Here is a 19409-nt window from a genome sequence, read left to right as displayed (position 1 = left end):
TTGAATCACAAAAATATTCTAGACTTAGAAATAGCAACACAAATTCTCCATCATCTGTTCTGGAAATTTGTTTCAACTTTGCAACTTTTCATTACAATCATTAAATTACTAATGGAAACCAGTTTAGTGGAAACTAGTTTAACATGAAACGGTCTTGCAAGCGATCTTGGAAAATCTTTGGAAAACAACCTTGCAACGTGGTTTTCAAGACTGCTTTGCCTCTTTAAACCAGTTTAAGCCTAGGTGAGGACACTACCATTCTTCAGGAAGTAATCTTTGAACATTTTGGGCTCTGCAATTTCAAATTTCACGCAAAACATTTGACCCACTAAGAGCGTTCTCATAAAAAATAGACCGCTTTTTGCGAGGTGCTCCTGAGAACAGGGTCATAGACCTATAAATGCAGACTCAACTGTTCCAATCACTTGATTTTTTTCTGTTTTATATAACAGGTGGCAATCATTTGATAAAGTAGTAATCTGCTGATAGCAGCGAACAATCATGGAATTCTGTGGTGTAGTTGTAGAAGAGGACAACCTCCTCCGGATCCTCTCTTGTCCTGCCCTTGATGCCGTAGTCTTCCAGAGTCCGGGCCGGATCCAGGGCCAGGGCATCCTTGGTCTTGTCATGGTAAATGAGGAGGGTGGTGGTGGTGAGGGCTAGTTCCTCCTTAATGATCCCACAGAGTGACAGGATCGTGGAGTGGGACAGGACGACCTTGCTGAAGTGGCCGGGATACATCTTCAGGTGATCGAAAGTGATGGACCGCAAAAGCACACGCACATACCTGGGAGATAGGATACAATTAGGTGTATCAGGAGTTACGTAATATCAAAGAATTTTTTTTTTTAAACATTACTGATACTGAAGTATGCATACCTTGGTACATCCCATTACAAGATTACAGAGCACTTAGTTTGTTATATGTTATACCGAGGTTTTTTTACCTGACTACAAAAAAGGCATGAATGCCTGTGAGCAAGCAGCCAGGGGACCAACGGCTTAAGGTCCTCTCCAAGGGACCTGGTAATGAGGATAAATGCCTTACCAAAGGTCACTAGCGCACCAAGTGGGAATCAAACCCGGGTCACCAGAATCCCAAAACCCCGCTCTACCATTGAGATAGGATGGAGATATATAGAATGGCAAGATGATGCCATTACATTTCCAGCATATCTTTCACAGAATTTCTATATATGATGGACAAAACCTCTATGTATCCCTCCTAAAAAAATATTACAAAATCATCAAATTAATTTTTTTTTCTCTTTCAATCATAAAATTTCCCAAAATGCAATATATCCTAATTCAGCTATACTAAAAAACTTTCCTGAATATGACAATGCATTAAGAAATGTGATTAAAAAAAAATCAACGTGATAATTGTTTTACCAACTAAAAAAACTGCAATTTTTCATAGAATTTAATGATATCTAAACTCCATAGTGTGCTTAAAAATAAAGCACAGGCACTGATCTCATTCCCAGGAGTGTGAAGGCAAAGAAAAGAAAAACGACTTGAAATAATATGAACAGTTGGATAAACATACTTGTAATTAATTCCAAGTGGATATCCTTTTACTTTAATATCTATGACTCTCAAAATCTATCTAAGAGTAAGAAAAACAATATGACTGAAGCCTGAGGCCTGGGATCCGACACTCTCAACCACGCAGTAGCGTGAAATACTGCCCCAACACATGAACATCGCCCACGATGATCTACAAAAATTAGTCAGATTTCAAAATATATCCACTTTATCATACTAATTTATGCTTGAAATGGACAGGTACTTATGGCTCTCATCGTATAGACAATCTTTGTAGTATGAAGAAATACATTTGAAATTCATTTCTGAAATAAGACTCGTTTATCTTTTAATTTTTTATCTTAATTTTTCCATGGAAATTTTTAGTGGCATTTGAGATATCATAAAAACTTGACATTTGGCAAATCACACCCTAATGTGATATGGGTCACTATTCTACTCTGTTACAGTCAACCCTGAAATCAAAGGAGTTGGGAAAAATGTGAAGACCGTGGCTTAAAACACATTGCAGAGTTTCCTTTAATTTTGAAGTAGCTGTCTTTCACAAAAAAAATAGTTAATAGGTATGTAGAAAAATGTACTGGTATGCCCTACAACAGCTATGATGTAATTGTAAAGCACATGAAATAAAATGTGTTTTAATGGAAAAATGCAGATTTATATGAAAATCAACATTTATCAGGTCTTTTGGGGGGGCATTCGATATACATGTCAAATTCATTATATTTGTAAAATAGCAGAAAATGTATACTTGAAATGTAAAACATTTAAAAGAGGGTTCTTTCACTCATTAGCTTTATATTCTAACATATCCACAAATGGCAGAAATAATAGCTGATAGTAGCGGCTAATTTAATCAATGTTCATCGCGTAAAATACAGTTTACTCTGCCTAAGACGAATCTCTTGGGACCAGAGAGAACTGTTCGACTCCGGCAGAGTTACCCTGTATGTGCAGAGCACCACACAACCGACAAGTTCTCAGGTCTGACAACATTCTTTGATTAAAAATTGGCTGACAGGCAGTGTTACCATAGTAACTGTCGGATAAAACAGTACAAGTCCTGTTTTGTCCAACAAATACCATAGTAACAGTGCCTCTCAGCCAATCAGAATCAGGGAAAGTTGTCAGATCTGACAACTTGTGACACTTGTCAAAAAAAAAAATTTGATGAAATGCACCCCAGGTTACTATAAACTGTGTTTACTTGTATGACCTTACCTAGGATGTCGCTCTATGTGATCTCTCCAATGGCCTAGGCTACAACTTGGATGGCACAAGGCTTGTCTGGTCACTAGCGTCGGGGGTTCCTCTGCGTTCTCACTTTCACTGCAAGAAAAACAAAGATAAAAAATACAATGAAGATTTGTCAGTAATTGTGAGTTTTCCACAAGATGTAAAGTTTTGGTGCAAATTTTTAAATTAAAAATTTAGGGTTTTCTTTTCAAGAGATCAAATGAGGATGAAACTAGATGGATTCAATTCTATGCATTGGTCAGTCAACTGCCAGATCAGAGATACATTCTTTTTCTCTTCCTATAATGCTCTTAAGTCCCTTGAGCATCTAATACATATTAAATCCAAATTTAAAGTTGATCCCTAAATCATCTTGGGCGATATTTCAAAACAGCATAATGTTTATGAACTGATAAAAAAAACTGAAGTTTTATAAATGTGTTAAGTTGAGACAAAAATCATGGAATACGTTGACATATCAGAAAATAAAATCTTGTACACAGTTTTTCACACAAAAACAAAATTTGCATTAAGAAGGGTATTCGATTCTAGAAGAGGGGAGGATTGCTCTATATTTCTTCCTTTTTTCTCTCATCACTGTAACTGCTATTGTAGAAACAAAGCAAATACATTGTAAATGAAGCTCAAGCCTAGCAAAAGTTCAGAATAGCAAATGCTTATATTCACAAAGCACTATATTCACCTTTACCCCCCTCCCCCCCTTGAGATAGCATACAATTTTCGTGAGAGCAAAAGCAAGTCAGGCTGGTGGGAACACAATGAAAATCATGTGTGCAATCTAAACAAAGAAACATATTTGCTCTTGGAACTCGTTTATTTTCAGGTTCACTGATCCATGCAAGAGACTGGCAAAAACTGGAGCCCCTTCCCCCCCCCCCACTGATACAACCTGGAGATACTCCCTTCACGATGCAGCTGTTAATAGTCATGTCAAGGTAAGGATACTACATGGTCATGCACAGGTGGGTATTTCATAAAGTTGTTCGTAAATTAAGAGCGACTTTAAGAACGACCGGTGATCCCTTCTTGCGGTAAGTGGTATCTTGAATTGGCGATGGTTTAGTGCATAAGAAAGGATCACCAGTTGTTCTTAAAGTCGCTTTTAACTTACGAACAGCTTTATGAAACGGCCCCCAAGGTGGATATTTGGGATGTGATACAAAATCATGTGGGCACTTGATTTACGATACGGTACCCATGACAATCTATTGTTACAAAGAAGAGTTGCCCTTTATTTGGATAAAGAGGAAGTAATGAAATTTTGATACTGTAAAAATTCAAGTTAGAATTACAAAAAAATAGAACACAATTTTTGCCTCGCCTGAAAAAAGTTCGGTAGAGACCTAGTAATCACTTTTCCTGTGAGTGTCTTAGTCGATTAGTCTGTTCCAAAATGTTAAGTTTTTTATCAGTATCAACTTGCTCTAATTTCTTTATTTCTGCATTAATTAAGTTCATACTTGGTATATAGGATCTTTGGGTAATATACATATTTGTCCATGAGGTTAATGGGGTCAGAGGTCATCAAGGGGTCAAAAGATCAAATGATAAGGAAGTCATGTCTGATCCAAAAATGTTAAAGTTTTGTTCAACTTGCTCTCATTTCTTTATTTCTGCATCAATTATGTTGACACTTGGTACATATGATTCTTGGATAATATCACATGTGTTTCAATGAGGGTGTTGGGGTCAAAGCTCATCTATGGGTCAAAAGGTCAAGTTTTTTTTCCAAATTGCTCTCATTGCTGTATTTCTGCATCAATTATATTGACACTTCATACATATGATCCCTTGTAGTTGAAAGTACAGACCTTGCAAATAGACCTTTGGAGAATTCCCTATAATCAATGGTGTTGCTCGAGTCTTTGTCCAGTCTCCTAGCCAACACTTCAAGCTCTATGGCATTGCAAGGAGCATCCAAATCAAGCATACCTAAGATAGGAAAAAACATTAATCAGGAAATATAAGATAATAGTACAATCATACCCCTAATATAAGTTTCAATGAAAAAAAATATTGCTAATCTCCATGTACATGGTACATGTAAGTGCATTCTGTTCTGTACAGCATACATGTACCTTTATTATATTGATATCTGACGCGACTCCACTTAAACCTAGGGGTAGAGAATGGAAAAAGATATTAAAGCAGCTTACAAAGCAGAGTTGGGGAAGTAATTATATTTGAATTGTAGGAGAACAAATAGCTTGGAACATCTTGGCAGCATTACATCAACAATTTCGTCCGAGAAGTTGTCAGGTCTGACAACTCTCCTTGATAATGATTGGCTGACAGGAACTGTTACCATAGTAGCTGTCAGATAAAACAGTACTTGTCGGATAAAACGTCTGACAAGTCCTTTCGTGAAACACTCCCCAGATGACTTACCTGCTTTGAATTCATCAAAAGTAAGGACACCGTCTCCATTTTTGTCAAATCTTTGATAGAGCTCTTTAGCCTTCAGGTTGTTTGCAGCAAGCCATCGGTCCATCCGATCCAGGAAGTTCTGGTAGACATCTTTCTGTTCTGTTATCAAGGCACATGCTTTGTTCAGTTTAAGCTGTAAATGATAATTTGAGATTATATATACTTCAACATACCATTAAGCATTGATCACGCCATTCCATAAATGATAAAAATCATACTTTGTGTGTTTCCAACCAAGGATTGCCCTGATCAGTTAATATAAAATCTATCCAACCATCACCAATAAAACTATAACAATAAAATAATTGTTGTAAGCAGTCATCATACATACACGTACACAAGAAACAACTAAAACAGACTAAAATATGTATGATGTCTTGTAATAGCTGTTAAAGTGAATGAACGAAGCAGAAACATATTATCTAAGAGAAACAACTTACAATTTTTGTCTCCAACCTAGATGCCTGTTTTTTATCCATTCCTTATTTAGGAGCCTGAGGAAAACTGCAGGCCAAAATTTTAGTACGATCTACATGCACGCAGTACATGTTTATGAGTAACTAGTGGTGATGTTTGGCCTCTAAGACTAAGGTTTCCTGATAATCCATCAACCTGTGGTCTCCTCTGAGTGGACCCACTACAAAGTCTATGGGAGCTGCACAATTCTGTCATCAATGGGTTAACTGTGTTTTCTTTACCAATCAATCAACCATGTGTTATATTGTTGGCTTCTCATGAATCGCTTCTAAAAACCATTCACCCATGCTGTCTCACTTGAATATAAGGGCAATAGGCTAAGCCACGCTTGACCTCATCTTTGTTATTTCCAGAGAACAAAATGAGGATGTAAGTCCCATGAATGTGGCAGCATCAACGTGACAAATTTGTAATTTCAAAAGTTTGTGCAAACTCAATGACATAAATCTCAAATAGCATGATTTGGTACATATCCGGGGAGGTTTTTTTATACGGGCTGCATGTGCACTCGTTAAGGGTACCAAAAACGAAGATTTTCAAATAAAAGGGTGGTTTTGAAAGACTGGTCAATGGTCAATCGCCGGGTCAAACATATTTAAGGAATGTTTCTTCCCCAAGCTTTTTCCCCGGGTCATATTCTGGCGACAACTTGTTTTGGGCCAAAGTGTGTAAATAAAGCCTGCAAAAAACTTGTTTACGGGGGTATATTGCACACAGAGAAAAACTCGTTGGGGGGGTGTTTGGATACTATTTGGTCACGCATACATGTACAGCAATAGGCCTACATTTGACTGGCCCCCTGGAGTACACATAGGTGCTCAACTTACGATGTGAAAGTTGGATCAAAGTTTTACATTCAGCTTTAATACACTCTTTTAAAAAAAGGAGGCATGCATAATCTATTTCAGTGTGAATCCATCAGTGACAGTTGAAGGGAAAAAATATTCTTCAATCCTTCTGCTCCTGTCCCAGAAATGGATGTGAAGCAATTTGAATGACAATGTTTCATGACAGACTGTAGAGGGGGTACGGTTATGACTTATCTTTGCCCAGAATTCGTCCATATAGTTTTATATTATCTATATCACATATTGTTTTCGATCACTCTTGCCACATGCTACACCCCTTCCATTACTAGTACTTTATTACTGTTTAGTTATTAATATAGGCCTATACTCTAACTCAACCATTGGAATTGGGACAGGAGGCTTTATGCCACAGTAATTCAGTTAACTTTTTTGTCCCTGGCATTCCAATGGCTGATATTTCTTTTTTTGTATTGTTTATAATGAAATGTATTTTTGTATTATTTGCCGAATAAGTAATAATAATAACAGACTATTTCCGAGGTTCAAACATCATCATATTTCAGTTTGACATTGAAGCTTTACTAAATATTTTTTTCTTTACAAAACAAATCATTATGAGTTAAGATGAAATTTGCACGCAGTCGCATGTGATGTCACAATATAAAAAACTTTTCATATTTCTTGATATATTTTTTTTGCCAAACTAAGATTTACATGTAAAGGTAAGTTAGGGTGAACTTTGTACCATTCAATAGCTAGGAAGAAACCATGTGCTGCAAACTCCTAATAAACATAATATGTCAGCACAAGTTTTTTTTTTAAATAAGAGAGGGGAAGAGGTTGACTGTCTCGCTACTTGCATACAATTTAAAAAAAATAACTGTTAATATTGTTTATGGAATTTGGCCAAAAGTTTATATTCTGCTGTTGTGAAATCTAATGTTTGTAAGGTTGGACTTCCACTTCTAACAAAGACTAAACATATGTGGGTCCCGTAACACAAGGGTTAGTGATTGATCGTACACTTGAGTGTCACGATTGATTGTATATTGAAGTAAATGGAATCAATCATAGAAAAATGTTGTACGATCATTGCTTAATTTTGTGTTATGGGCCCCAGATCAGTTCAGAGTGCATCAGGACTCCTAAGATATTGAAAGAGTGACCACTGATACAGAAAAAGTGCTATCATAAACTGAGAGTGAGACCTAGAATATTTGTTGTAACTCTTACCTGGATTTTCTCCTCCTTGGTAAGCTTGGGTTTCTTCTTCCCTCCCTTCTTCTTTCCCTTTCCCTTTTTCTTTCCAGGCATCGTCTCAATGGGAAATCATGAAATGGATCTCGATGATGATTATCAAAAGTACATCAGAGTGGTTCCTGCTGCTAATTAACTCAGTCTGTCACTGCAGTAACAGTACATCCAGTTCATGCGACTGTTGTCTTAACTCTTCTCATGGACTCACACTCACAGGCTGTCTAAATTATGGAAGATAAGAGAAGGGTCAATTGTAGTCCAGTAGAAGTCTTCCATACCTGGACAAGTTCACTTGTTCAGTGCTACCATCCTGCCTGTGGAGAATCTAAAGGTAGGACTATGGTACATGTATGCCAATGCTGTTTTGAGCACATATATGTACCTTAAAAAATCATTACAATATCACTTTTGTGACCAAAATTATCAATTTCCATAAAGTTGCAATTCAATTTTCATTAGTAACTTAGAATAATTTTTGTATTGACCAGAGCGCTCAAAAACTTGGATTTTGGGCATATTTTTGTGTACGCCCTCTATTGGTGGAAAGCAATATGGCAAGAAAATTTTTATTTTTCAAGCTCTATCTTTAATGAAGAAAAAATATTCTAAAGAATCAAATTTGCATAAGAGCAAAGTTATATAATGAAAAGCTGTAATGGAAACTGTCAGTGTAAAAAAAATCAAGCATTTGTCCAAAAGAAAAAAAGAAAATAATCCAAACATTGTCAACATTATTTTGCCACACATAGAGATGTAACTGAGAACAAGGTTATATCATAACCTTGTTCATTGAATGAGTGGAAAAGTTGTTAGTACAAACTACAAAGTTTTTGTTAATTTGTATTGTAGATTATTGACTATCTTATTTTGTTGATTTTGTATCTATTTTGTTAGATGGGTTTTGAAGTACATGTACATGTAGCTTTCTTACCACCTTGTCAATATTAAACTTGGGCATTTTTTTTAATTAGCAGCCATAAATTAGCAAATAATCAGTGGCAGATCCAGGGGGGCACATCCAGCCTTTGACTCCCCCCCCCCCCTTGAGAGCCATGGCATATTAATAGAGTTTAGGTCTTGTCAATATTTTTCATGTAAATAGATACATGTACATGTAGGCCTGTGCCGTTTTTACACAAGTGTCCCCCCCCCCTTGAGGAATGAATTTGGCTTTTTATACCACTAGATATTTTTTCTCCTCTTTTAATTGCTTCGTACTTGTTTCGTACCATACATGGGTGCACAGACAGATCAGGGGGGGGGGAGGGGGGCACTTACATTGACGAGTGGATACCTTGCGCGACCAAAAAAACACGTAAAAAGGATGTCTTTTTCACGATATGGCACGTTACGTACGTAACATAATAAAGGTGTCAAAAACACTAAAATGATGAAAAAAGGGTATCTATTTCGCTAGGAAATGTACGTGTTTATGGTCAAATTTGCGAGGGTATGAAAAAATAAAAGACTAAAATTTGTTATAAAGGATGTACTTTTTGCCCCAGGCCCAAAAGTCACACTACATGGATATTAACGCGAGGTGTGGCCGTACTAAACCCAATGATGCAGGAAAAGGTAAAACCAACATCCGTGACATATATTGCTGTATACCCAGTTGTTGTGTGTCTGGCGATCAATTTTAGAAAGTCATTTGGAAAAAATTACAAGCGAAGTGTCATCAATTTTTAGTACAAAATGCTAAGAAATATTATAAAGAACAAAATAGACGATGATTACAAGTATTGAATTCATATTTTTAGTGAAATCCAAAGACAAAAAGAAGGCTTCAAAAAGATAAACTGTCCGGACACACTCAACCCCTCATCCTACTTGTTTAGGGTTTCGATTCAGGGAATAGACTCTACTGCCAAAAATGCCAATGCATTATGCGTGAGACTCAAGCATTTTGGAGTCTTGTTCATCCCCTCAAATCTCTGTCTCATGCAACTATCACAGCTTATCCTCATACAATGTCTGTGATCTCACTCAGATTCACAGAAAATCTCACGCATAGCTGGTCTTTGAACTTGGCATCTCTGAGATTAGTATACTAATCTCGGAATACGTTAACCCAGGGAGCTATGAATCATAACAAAATGGCCGATTGAGACTGGCATAGGAGAGAACTTTTCGTTTTTGGGGGGTTCTAGTCTGAGCCCCGATGTCAGGAAACTGCCACTCTTTAGACCTTCATCCATATAATCATGGTAAGTGCATAATTTCTATTTTCATAATTCATTTGGAGAAATATTTAGACCATAGACCAAAAGCTTATCAGTCTCTGTTAATGTGTTCCACTGAACTGTTGGCTCTACTTACCAAATACAAGGAGAAATTTTTAAAAGATTTTTTAAAAATATTAAAAAACTCGAAAGACGGCTGCCAGCTGTTAAGGGGTGCATTTTCGGAATATGGAAAATTTTGTCAGGCCTAATTTAGGGTAGGCCTAGGAATTAGGATGCTTTCCAAGAATCGATGCGATGGTCATGCATGGTATCCATAATCCACTCGTAAATGGAATTGGAAGTGTCTCCCCCCCCACCCGGGAGACAGATACAAATTCTGAAAGTGGCATTTCACCGAACTCCTAATTGTACCATACTAAGTTACTCATAGATCTAGTCATATTATAATCAGGCATTATCGTGATATTGGGAACCACCATTCACTTCATACAGCAGCGCTTCATTTAGACCAAAAGCTTCGGTCTCTGTTTTGTTGGTTGTTCAGCTGAACTCCATTGGCTTCACTCACCAAATACAGACACCGAAGTTTTAGCACGATCTGTACAGGGGACTCAATGGCCATATGTCTATGTACTTAAGATCGGATAAAACGGGGAAGTGAATTTGCGCGACAGCCGAGGTCAGTCACTGTTTTTGTTCCTTTTTAAGTTTTAACTTCATTTTTCTGTTTTTGGTGGCAATTACCGTAAGTAACGGTGTATTAACCGCACCTTTTTCTCGGCGGGATAGAAGCAAAAGTCGGGGGTGCGGTTTATACACGGTGACGGGTTTGAGCCGGCCCGCCGTAACCCCTCCCGTACATGTACGATGTCTGCCAGTTCACAACACATCGAGTGGCCGGGCGTAGCCGCCCAGGCAATGTCGTTTACAGGGGTATGAGCCGCGGGTAATGGGAAGCAATTATTACGATCTTAATTAGATATTGTCAAAAACAAACGCACCCACCTTCATGACACTAATTTTGACTTTATTCTCAATTCAATGCCAATTCAAAGTAGTGAAGTTCCCTGGCTAAGTTAAAAGGGACGCCAAGCATACTCGGTAAAATTTTGTCACCGCTGAGCGGGAGTTGAGTGAGCTTAGAGATTGCGTTGTAATGGTTAGTGCGACTTAAGCTGGCGCTATTAAAAGTTCCGTTTCGCGCCAGCTCGTTTTTTTCCTTCCTGTTTGCTCTTCATAAGATACCATGTAAACCACGCACGAGAGAGAGAGACGGCACGAAGCCGTAAAAAACAACTGGAAAAAAATGTCAATTTCTTTGTTTCTTGAACTTTCCTGTAATCCCGTATCCAAAATTCATGCTAAAACATCAAATTTCTGAAAGTGATTGTGAGGTTGTGATGCAAGAAATGTGAATGTTTCTTCCTCCTACGCTGGGAAAGACACGGATCATAATTTGATAAGATGTATTGGCATGACTGCTACTGTATGTAGTTTGCAATGAAATGGCAGTTCTGTGTGTGTGTACACTGTGACTGTGAGTGAGTGTGTAAGTGGCCAATATTGGCGGGACCGTTCTTTCTTTCTAACATTTGTAGATGAATTGATCAAGAACAGCAGATTTCCGCATACCGGTAATCTCTTTGGATACTTAACTTTGAAATCTTAAACTTAGTTTTTGTTTCTTCGTACCTCAAATATGCATGTAAATGTGAGAAGTATTTTTTTTTTTTTTTTTAGTCCAAAGTTGGGGGTGCGGTTAATACACGGGTGCGGTTAATACACCGTTACTTACGGTAATGTCAAGAGGGAATATAATTATAAATTTGCATTTTGGTCGCGTTCATTTTCAAAATTTTTATCCATTAAAGACAAAAATTGAAGAGCCCCGACGGGGGGATTTTGCATTGCAAGTCCCCTAATGGTGGCTGCACGATAGCGCGCCGTCTGTGACTTTGTACGAGAAAAAAAAAATATTAACAAACGTACTCCTCGAAACAGACGGCTGCCAGCTGTCTACGCTTTATTCAGTCACACGCACGGTTCCCTATTTCCACCTCCATTCACTTTGTACACAAGTGCACATACACAAATCTACGAGTGGTTCCCAAAACAACGATTTGGCCTATTATCATACCGTACCTACTCCGAATCAGGGACAACTCGGACCACGGGACATCTCGGACCGCGGGCCGAGTTGTCCCACCCATTACGAGATTTTTTTCTCACAAATTTGCGTCTATTTTTCCGTCATTTCGAAATTTCTTGTAAAGATTTTCTAGAGATATGGTCTAATGGTAATGTTCTTCACTTTCTATTACTTTTTTTTCGCTGAAATAAAAAAAAAGTGTAATTTTAGGCGTTTTTCGACAGCTCGCGATTCCCATAGGCGCGCGTGTATTAACTGTGTCGGTGCTCGGCTCGGCCCCGCTCAATAACTGACTTGATTTTGTGATCATTTCTCCTCAAAGTACCACTTTTATCGCAGAAGATGGACTTTGTTGTATTCCATTACCTCCATTTTCTCATCACAAGGATAAAATTTGGTGTATTTGCACGATTTTGATCAAGTTTTTCACCTTTTTCTCTCTGGTCGCAAGAAGCGAACAACCGATGAACGGTCCGCTGCTCTTCATCGTAATTCTCCGTAGCTCGGCCTCCTAAACTGGCGGGGTGGGATTTAGCCCGAATCCACAATGGAAGTGGGCGTGCACAGCAAAGAGCTGAGCTTGACTGAGAGAGTGAACTAGAGTTTGAAGCTTGGCAGTGTCGTATAGGCTCTGCCTTTTTTTGTAAATATATATTTTTCAATTTTTTCTATATTGATTTTCCCTGGTTTCGAGCTCTAAGATTGTAATGATATAATTATGCTTCAATTTCTTTGACTGAGTGTGACTATGGTGTGGATGTTTGAGTTGCTCAAAAATATTTTTACGTGGGTGGGGGCTCGGGGCGATTTCACTCTTGCCCCCGAAATGCGAAAAAAATATATTCGGGGTGTAGCTGTGTGGGCATGCCGGGCTGAGGCTAGCCATCAATATTTTTTTTTTTTTGGAGAGGGGGGGGGGCTTAATTTTTTCACTTTAAATTGATCATTTTTAGGCCTTTTTTTTTCCATTTTATTTTTAATATTGAATTTCCGTGGTGTAGAGTTGAGTTTTAAGTTGCAATAATCAATATGCTTTAATTTCTTTGACTTTGAATGTGACTGTGGTGTGGATGTTTGAGTCGAACAAAAAATACCTTTACGTGGGTGGGGGCTCGGGGCGATTTCACTCCTGCCCCCTAAATGCGAAAAATATTCGGGATGTAGCTGTGTGGGCATGCCGGGCTGAGGGTAGCCCTCAATAAAAAAATGGTTTTTTTGGGGGGGGGCTTAATTTTTCACTTTAAATTTATTATTTTTAGGCCTATTTTTTGTACATTCTATTTTTCATATTGAGTTTCCCTGGTGTAGAGAGTTGAGTTTTAAGTTGCAATAATTAATATGCTTCAATTTCTTTGACTTTGAGTGTGACCGTGGTGTGGATGTTTTGAGTCGAACAAAATACTTTTACGAGCTAGGGTGGTGGCTCAGGGCGATTTCACTCTGCCTCCGAAATATGAAAATGATCTAAGTGTATCTGTGTGGGCATGTCAGGCTGAGGGTAGCCATCAATTAAAAAAGTGTTTTATTTGGGGGCTTGATTTTTAATTAAATTAATTATTTGTATTTTTTACAGGATTTAAAATAAAACTGATTTACTTTAATTTCATTTCTTGGTCTCAAGGGTGGATGTCAGGCTGCCGGGATGGAATTCAGCCACAATTGCCAATGGAAGTGGACATACTTGTACAGTCGTGAGCTTGGAGACTGAAGCCTTGCCCTACAGCTTAGAATATTTTTTAATCAAGTTTTAGGCCACTCAGTCTTATTCCCATTTGAAATATAATCAGGGCCGGATCCAAAATTTCCCTACAGGGCCGGGGGGCATTTTGTCTAGGAATTTTTGACAAAAGGTCTTTACTGCCAAATCACAGTAATTTTTTCTCAGGAAAAATTTGACAAGCAAAAAAAAAAGAAAAAAATGTAAGTTGCCTTTTCAGTACTTTTTAAGGGGGGGCGAATGTACCCCCTCCCTCGATTCGCCACTAGAACTTATGTCCATATTATTTAGTTTTAATTTTTACAGGAGGAAAGAATACCAAATTAAATAAGTTTTATGTTTTGCATTTTTACCAATTATTGTTTATTCAAGTAAAATGTATTTAATTTAGTATTGTTCCAAAATGCATCACCTAATTAACTTGTTTGAATTTAAAATGCAAACCTGAATAAAAAATGAATTATGAACTTTGAATATAAATAGAAAATAATATGTTATATTCTGTAAATTGTAATATTTTCAAATCATATTTTATCTCCATTCTTATCTTATCATTGTCTCCCTTTCTCATTATGTTTATCACTCTCATTTCAATTAAATTTATATTCTATTACTGGAATAAAAAAAGACAATACTCAACAATGAAACATCGATCAATAGAAAAAAAACAAAAAAGAGGGAAAATACAAAGAAATGACAGGTACAAGGAGGGGGGGCGGGTAACAACAAGTCATTCTTGTCTAGGTTTTAAAAACAGGAGAAGAGTCGTCAATACAATATTGCAAATAGCAACTATGAAGAGGGTTTGGTTTTTATCAAATAATTTTTGCAGTTCCTTTGGAGTGATGTTGTTTTTGTTTCACCCATTCTAGAAAGTGAACTTTGTATCTAACACTAAGTTGCCCTAGTGTTGTTTTCCAATCTACATTTTCTAGTTCCTTGTATCATGTATGGATGAAATCATTTAAGGTGTACCAGTTAGAAAATTGTTGACTTTTGTTATATATTTACATTAATCATGCAAGTTGCAGGTATGATCACCTTCTCAATGACTCTTAAGACAAGCTTCTGCAATTAATAAATATATTGTATTTACTAGATAATTTGAACAACTGGACCAAATTGTGGCAAGATTAATGAGCTATATATAAGTGACAATGGGGAACCCGAGGCTGATAATGATATGATTTGAGCAAAGAAACTTGATCAAAATCGGATAAGGAAAAACAATATTATCGCTGCATTTTAAAGAATGATTTGTATTTTTCTGGTGAAACAGGTCTGGCGTTTCTTCATGGATATTCAATCAGCAACCTCATACATGATGTCATATCCTCACTTGTTCTTTGTATTTTATTATGTGAAATTAGATTAATTTTTTAAAGTTGAATTCAATAACCCCGCTATTTGTTATCAGATTTTTATGAAATAAGCACTTTGATATGTGAATGTTGCTATGTCTACATTATTACTCTTATTTCCATGTCTTATGAAATATACCAATACACTTAAAGGGGAAGTTCACCCTGACAAAAAGTTTATTGTAAAAATAGCAGAAAAAATAATAAAAAATATTGCCGAAGGTTTGAGAAAAAATCATCAAATAATTAAAAAGTTATTAGAATTTCAATTATTTGATTTGTGACGTCATATGCGAGCAGCATTCCTACATAGCGAATGGTAAAAAATCAATGAAATGTCATTTTCTCAGAAAATTGAAAATGGTTTTCACTGTAACTTTTCTGTATCAATAGACAAATAATTTCACACCCGATCATGAAAAGAAAACAAAATTAAGTTATCAGGAACCATACAAAATTTTAAATTCATACATTTTATATTATGTAACACATGGGGCAGCTGCTCGTTTATGACGTCACAAATTCAAAATTTTGAACTCTAATAACTTTCTTACTCTTTAACGGATTTTCCTCAAACCTTCACCAATATTTTTTACTATTATTTCTGCTATTTTTACAACAAAGTTTTCTTCAGGGTGAACTTCCCCTTTAAAGAGATATGATGGTAATTCAACAAATACCCCCAATGTGGCCAAAGTTCATTGACCTTACATGACCCTTGACCTTGATAATGTGATGAAGAATAAAGCAATAAAATGAATTTAATCAAAAAGAAAAACCACATGCTATGTAAAAGAAATTAAATTTAAAATCATAAATTCATCATTTTTATTGAATGAAGAATTTAATTTATTTATAATTGGAAAAAAGGATTACCCCTATTTTCTTTCAATGTAACCAAAATACTTGTAGGGCCTAATATGATTTTTCATCACATGACATGATTTTGAACAAAAATCAAGCCATATTTTGGGGTTATGTGGGACGGAATCTACATGGCGGCATTCGTGGGACGGATTTTTCTTCTTAAATCTATCTCTGCCGGCTATTCACCTTATCCCCATCCCTCCCCATCATCCTCATCCCTATCATCATCCCCTTGGGCGCAAAACTGTCCGCAAAGGTAGAGGGGACCACAGGCTGCAAAATTTGACAAACATTTAAAAAAAAGGTTATCGCCCAAATGTAGGGTAATTTTTAACCCCAAAACAATTGACAAGAAAAAAGAGGGGGTTTTCAATAATAAAAGGTCATTTAGTCCTAAACACATGTATCATTTCAATTGTGAATGATTCATTATTTTGTTCTCCATGAAGAAAAATAGTAGGGTGGACATTTGGTATTGTGTCCCCCTATTTTTGGTAGGGGGACACGTCCCCCCCCCCCGATTTCCTCCCATAATCATCCCTCACATCCTCGTCCTCACCATCTCATGCACCCCTCTTATCAAGAGTCATCATCATCATCTCTCTTATTTATATCCCTCATGCACCTCCTCTTCCCTCTCATCATCAAGGCCCACCCCTTATCATCGCCATCCCTCACATCCTCATCTCCATCTCTTTCCCTTTGTCCCTCTCATCATCCCCCCCCCCTCATCAAGAGTCATCAAAGATCCTCATCCCTCTTATCATCACCATCTCTCACCTCCTCGTCCCTCTCATCAAGGCCCACCCCTCGTTATCGCCGGTATGCTATCATCGCCATCCCTCACATCGTCGTCCCTTTTACCCTATATCCAAAACTTTGCTCTCTACACAAAGGAAACTTAATATAAAAATTAAAAATGAAATTGGCATGCCCACACAGATACACCTAGAACATTATCACATTTCGGGGGCAGGAGTGAAAATGCTCGGAGCCCCCATCCACGTATTTTTTGTTCGGCTCAAACATCCACACCACAGTCACACTCAAAATCAAAGAAACTGAAGCATATTAATTATTGCAACTTAAAACTCAACTCTCTTCACCAGGGAAGTTCAATATTAAAAATAAAATGGAAAAAAAGGCCTAAAAATGATCAATTTAAAGTGAAAAATTAAGCCCCCCCCCTCTCCAAAAAAAAAGAAAAAAAATTGATGGCTAGCCTCAGCCCGGCATGCCCACACAGCTACACCCCGAATATATTTTTTTCGCATTTCGGGGGCAAGAGTGAAATCGCCCCGAGCCCCCACCCACGTAAAAATATTTTTGAGCAACTCAAACATCCACACCATAGTCACACTCAGTCAAAGAAATTGAAGCATAATTATATCATTACAATCTTAGAGCTCGAAACCAGGGAAAATCAATATAGAAAAAATTGAAAAATATATATTTAAAAAAAAAGCAGAGCCTATCCGACACTGCCAAGCTTCAAACTCTAGTTCACTCTCTCTCTCAGTCAAGCTCAGCTCTTTGCTGTGCACGCCCACTTCCATTGTGGATTCGGGCTAAATCCCACCCCGCCAGTTTAGGAGGCCGAGCTACGGAGAATTACGATGAAGAGCAGCGGACCGTTCATCGGTTGTTCGCTTCTTGCGACCAGAGAGAAAAAGGTGAAAAACTTGATCAAAATCGTGCAAATACACCAAATTTTATCCTTGTGATGAGAAAATGGAGGTAATGGAATACAACAAAGTCCATCTTCTGCGATAAAAGTGGTACTTTGAGGAGAAATGATCACAAAATCAAGTCAGTTATTGAGCGGGGCCGAGCCGAGCACCGACACAGTTAATACACGCGCGCCTATGGGAATCGCGAGCTGTCGAAAAACGCCTAAAATTACACTTTTTTTTTTATTTCAGCGAAAAAAAAGTAATAGAAAGTGAAGAACATTACCATCAGACCATATCTCTAGAAAATCTTTACAAGAAATTTCGAAATGACGGAAAAATAGACGCAAACTTGTGGAAAAAAAATCTCGTACTGGGTGGGACAACTCGGCCCGCGGTCCGAGATGTCCCGTGGTCCGAGTTGTCCCGTCCCCCCTACTCCGTACTCGCCTAGTTAGCAACAACCCGAGATTTCTGTCCTTTACGGACAAGCGCCCAAGCCCACGCCCACAACGTTCCCGTGCGAATACCTTAGCTACCCACCTCGTCTCAGCTCAGCCTTGGCGTGACATCAACAACTTCATCATGTTCATGGTCCTCGAACTTAAAATAAAAGGGAAAAGTGGCCTACAGTAGCCTATGCCTATGGCTACGGAACCGGTACCGTAGATGATGTGTCCTTTAGTTTTGTTGGTTTGATCAATTTAGCCCGAAATCGGCTCCATTATAGTCAATCTCGAACAGAATTGGTTGTTCCTGATAGCGATGCCGCGTCGCGTCATGTCCGTCGTCGTCACGTCCAGCTTAGGCACGGCGGATCGATTTTGCATGCAGGTACCCGGCCAGCCGGCCCGGCGTCGCTCCCGGCGAGATTACGCTGGAGCCGATCGACCGTATGTTGCTACGGGGCCCTAGCTATGGTATCGTTGAAATAAAGTACAAACACAATAGACCATGTGCATGTGGTAAATGGACGAACTGATGGTAGACAAAATGATAGAGTTGGCATTAGATGAATTGGAAATAAACCTCATTGCAGGCTTGAGCCCCCATGCACCTTTTCAATAAACATGTCAAAAAAAAAGGGGAAAAGATAACCATTGTCTATTACGTGTTGTGTTATAAAAAAGATAATAAATCAAAACCGCCCCCACGGCTTTTAAATTTAAATGCCCTATTTGAATATGCCCTAATTTACTTTTGATGTATGCCTTTTATATTGTTCAAAATGTTCAGTCTGTTAATGTTCTGATGGCGTCTCCTTTGAAACAATTAAGTGTTCCTATTATATGATTGTGGATCATTTTAAATTGATGAATTTCACAACAGAAGTATCTGGAGTAATATGAGGCTGTTTTAAACAGGTACATACGTTTGCAATAGTTTGGCAAATTCTCATAAATAAATTATCAGTATCATATTGGAAGAAACAAAAAAGCAGTATTCTCATTTTTATATGTTAATTATGAAGGAATAAATAATAATACGTGCCAGTTTCAAGAGTCGTATGATCGAGTGGGATATAAGTATTTTTCCCCTTTGTTTTAAGATGGTGCCCTTTTAAAAAGAAAATTGGTGCCCTTTTCCCTGTGCCCCCCCCCCCCACTTTCAAATTCGCTCCAACGCCCCTGTATTTCATTATGAAAATATTGATTTGTATGTCTCCTCATAATATATGTAAAAC

The 19409-nt window shown here is 37.7% G+C and overlaps 1 protein-coding gene across 2 annotated transcripts; it reads right to left on the bottom strand.

Annotated features, from left to right (window-relative positions):
* Window positions 1-439: 439 nt before the first annotated feature.
* LOC121407910 lies at window positions 440-18549 on the bottom strand. 2 transcript variants are annotated; one of them, XM_041599152.1, is made up of 6 exons: window positions 18269-18549; window positions 7752-7996; window positions 5194-5365; window positions 4617-4737; window positions 2770-2877; window positions 440-787 (listed from the first exon to the last, which is right to left on the bottom strand). In XM_041599152.1, the coding sequence occupies exons 2-6, from the start codon at window positions 7830-7832 to the stop codon at window positions 460-462; spliced, it is 810 nt and encodes a 269-aa protein (XP_041455086.1). In that variant the 5' UTR covers window positions 7833-7996; window positions 18269-18549; the 3' UTR covers window positions 440-459. The 2 variants fall into 2 exon arrangements, with proteins under 2 accessions (XP_041455086.1, XP_041455087.1); XM_041599153.1 differs by lacking the exons at window positions 7752-7996; window positions 18269-18549 and adding an exon at window positions 5673-5895.
* Window positions 18550-19409: the final 860 nt, after the last annotated feature.

The sequence above is a fragment of the Lytechinus variegatus genome, chromosome 2, assembly GCF_018143015.1.
Source record: "Lytechinus variegatus isolate NC3 chromosome 2, Lvar_3.0, whole genome shotgun sequence".
NCBI classification, from domain to species: Eukaryota; Metazoa; Echinodermata; class Echinoidea; order Temnopleuroida; family Toxopneustidae; genus Lytechinus; species Lytechinus variegatus.
This window is presented reverse-complemented; position numbering and strand designations above follow the sequence as displayed.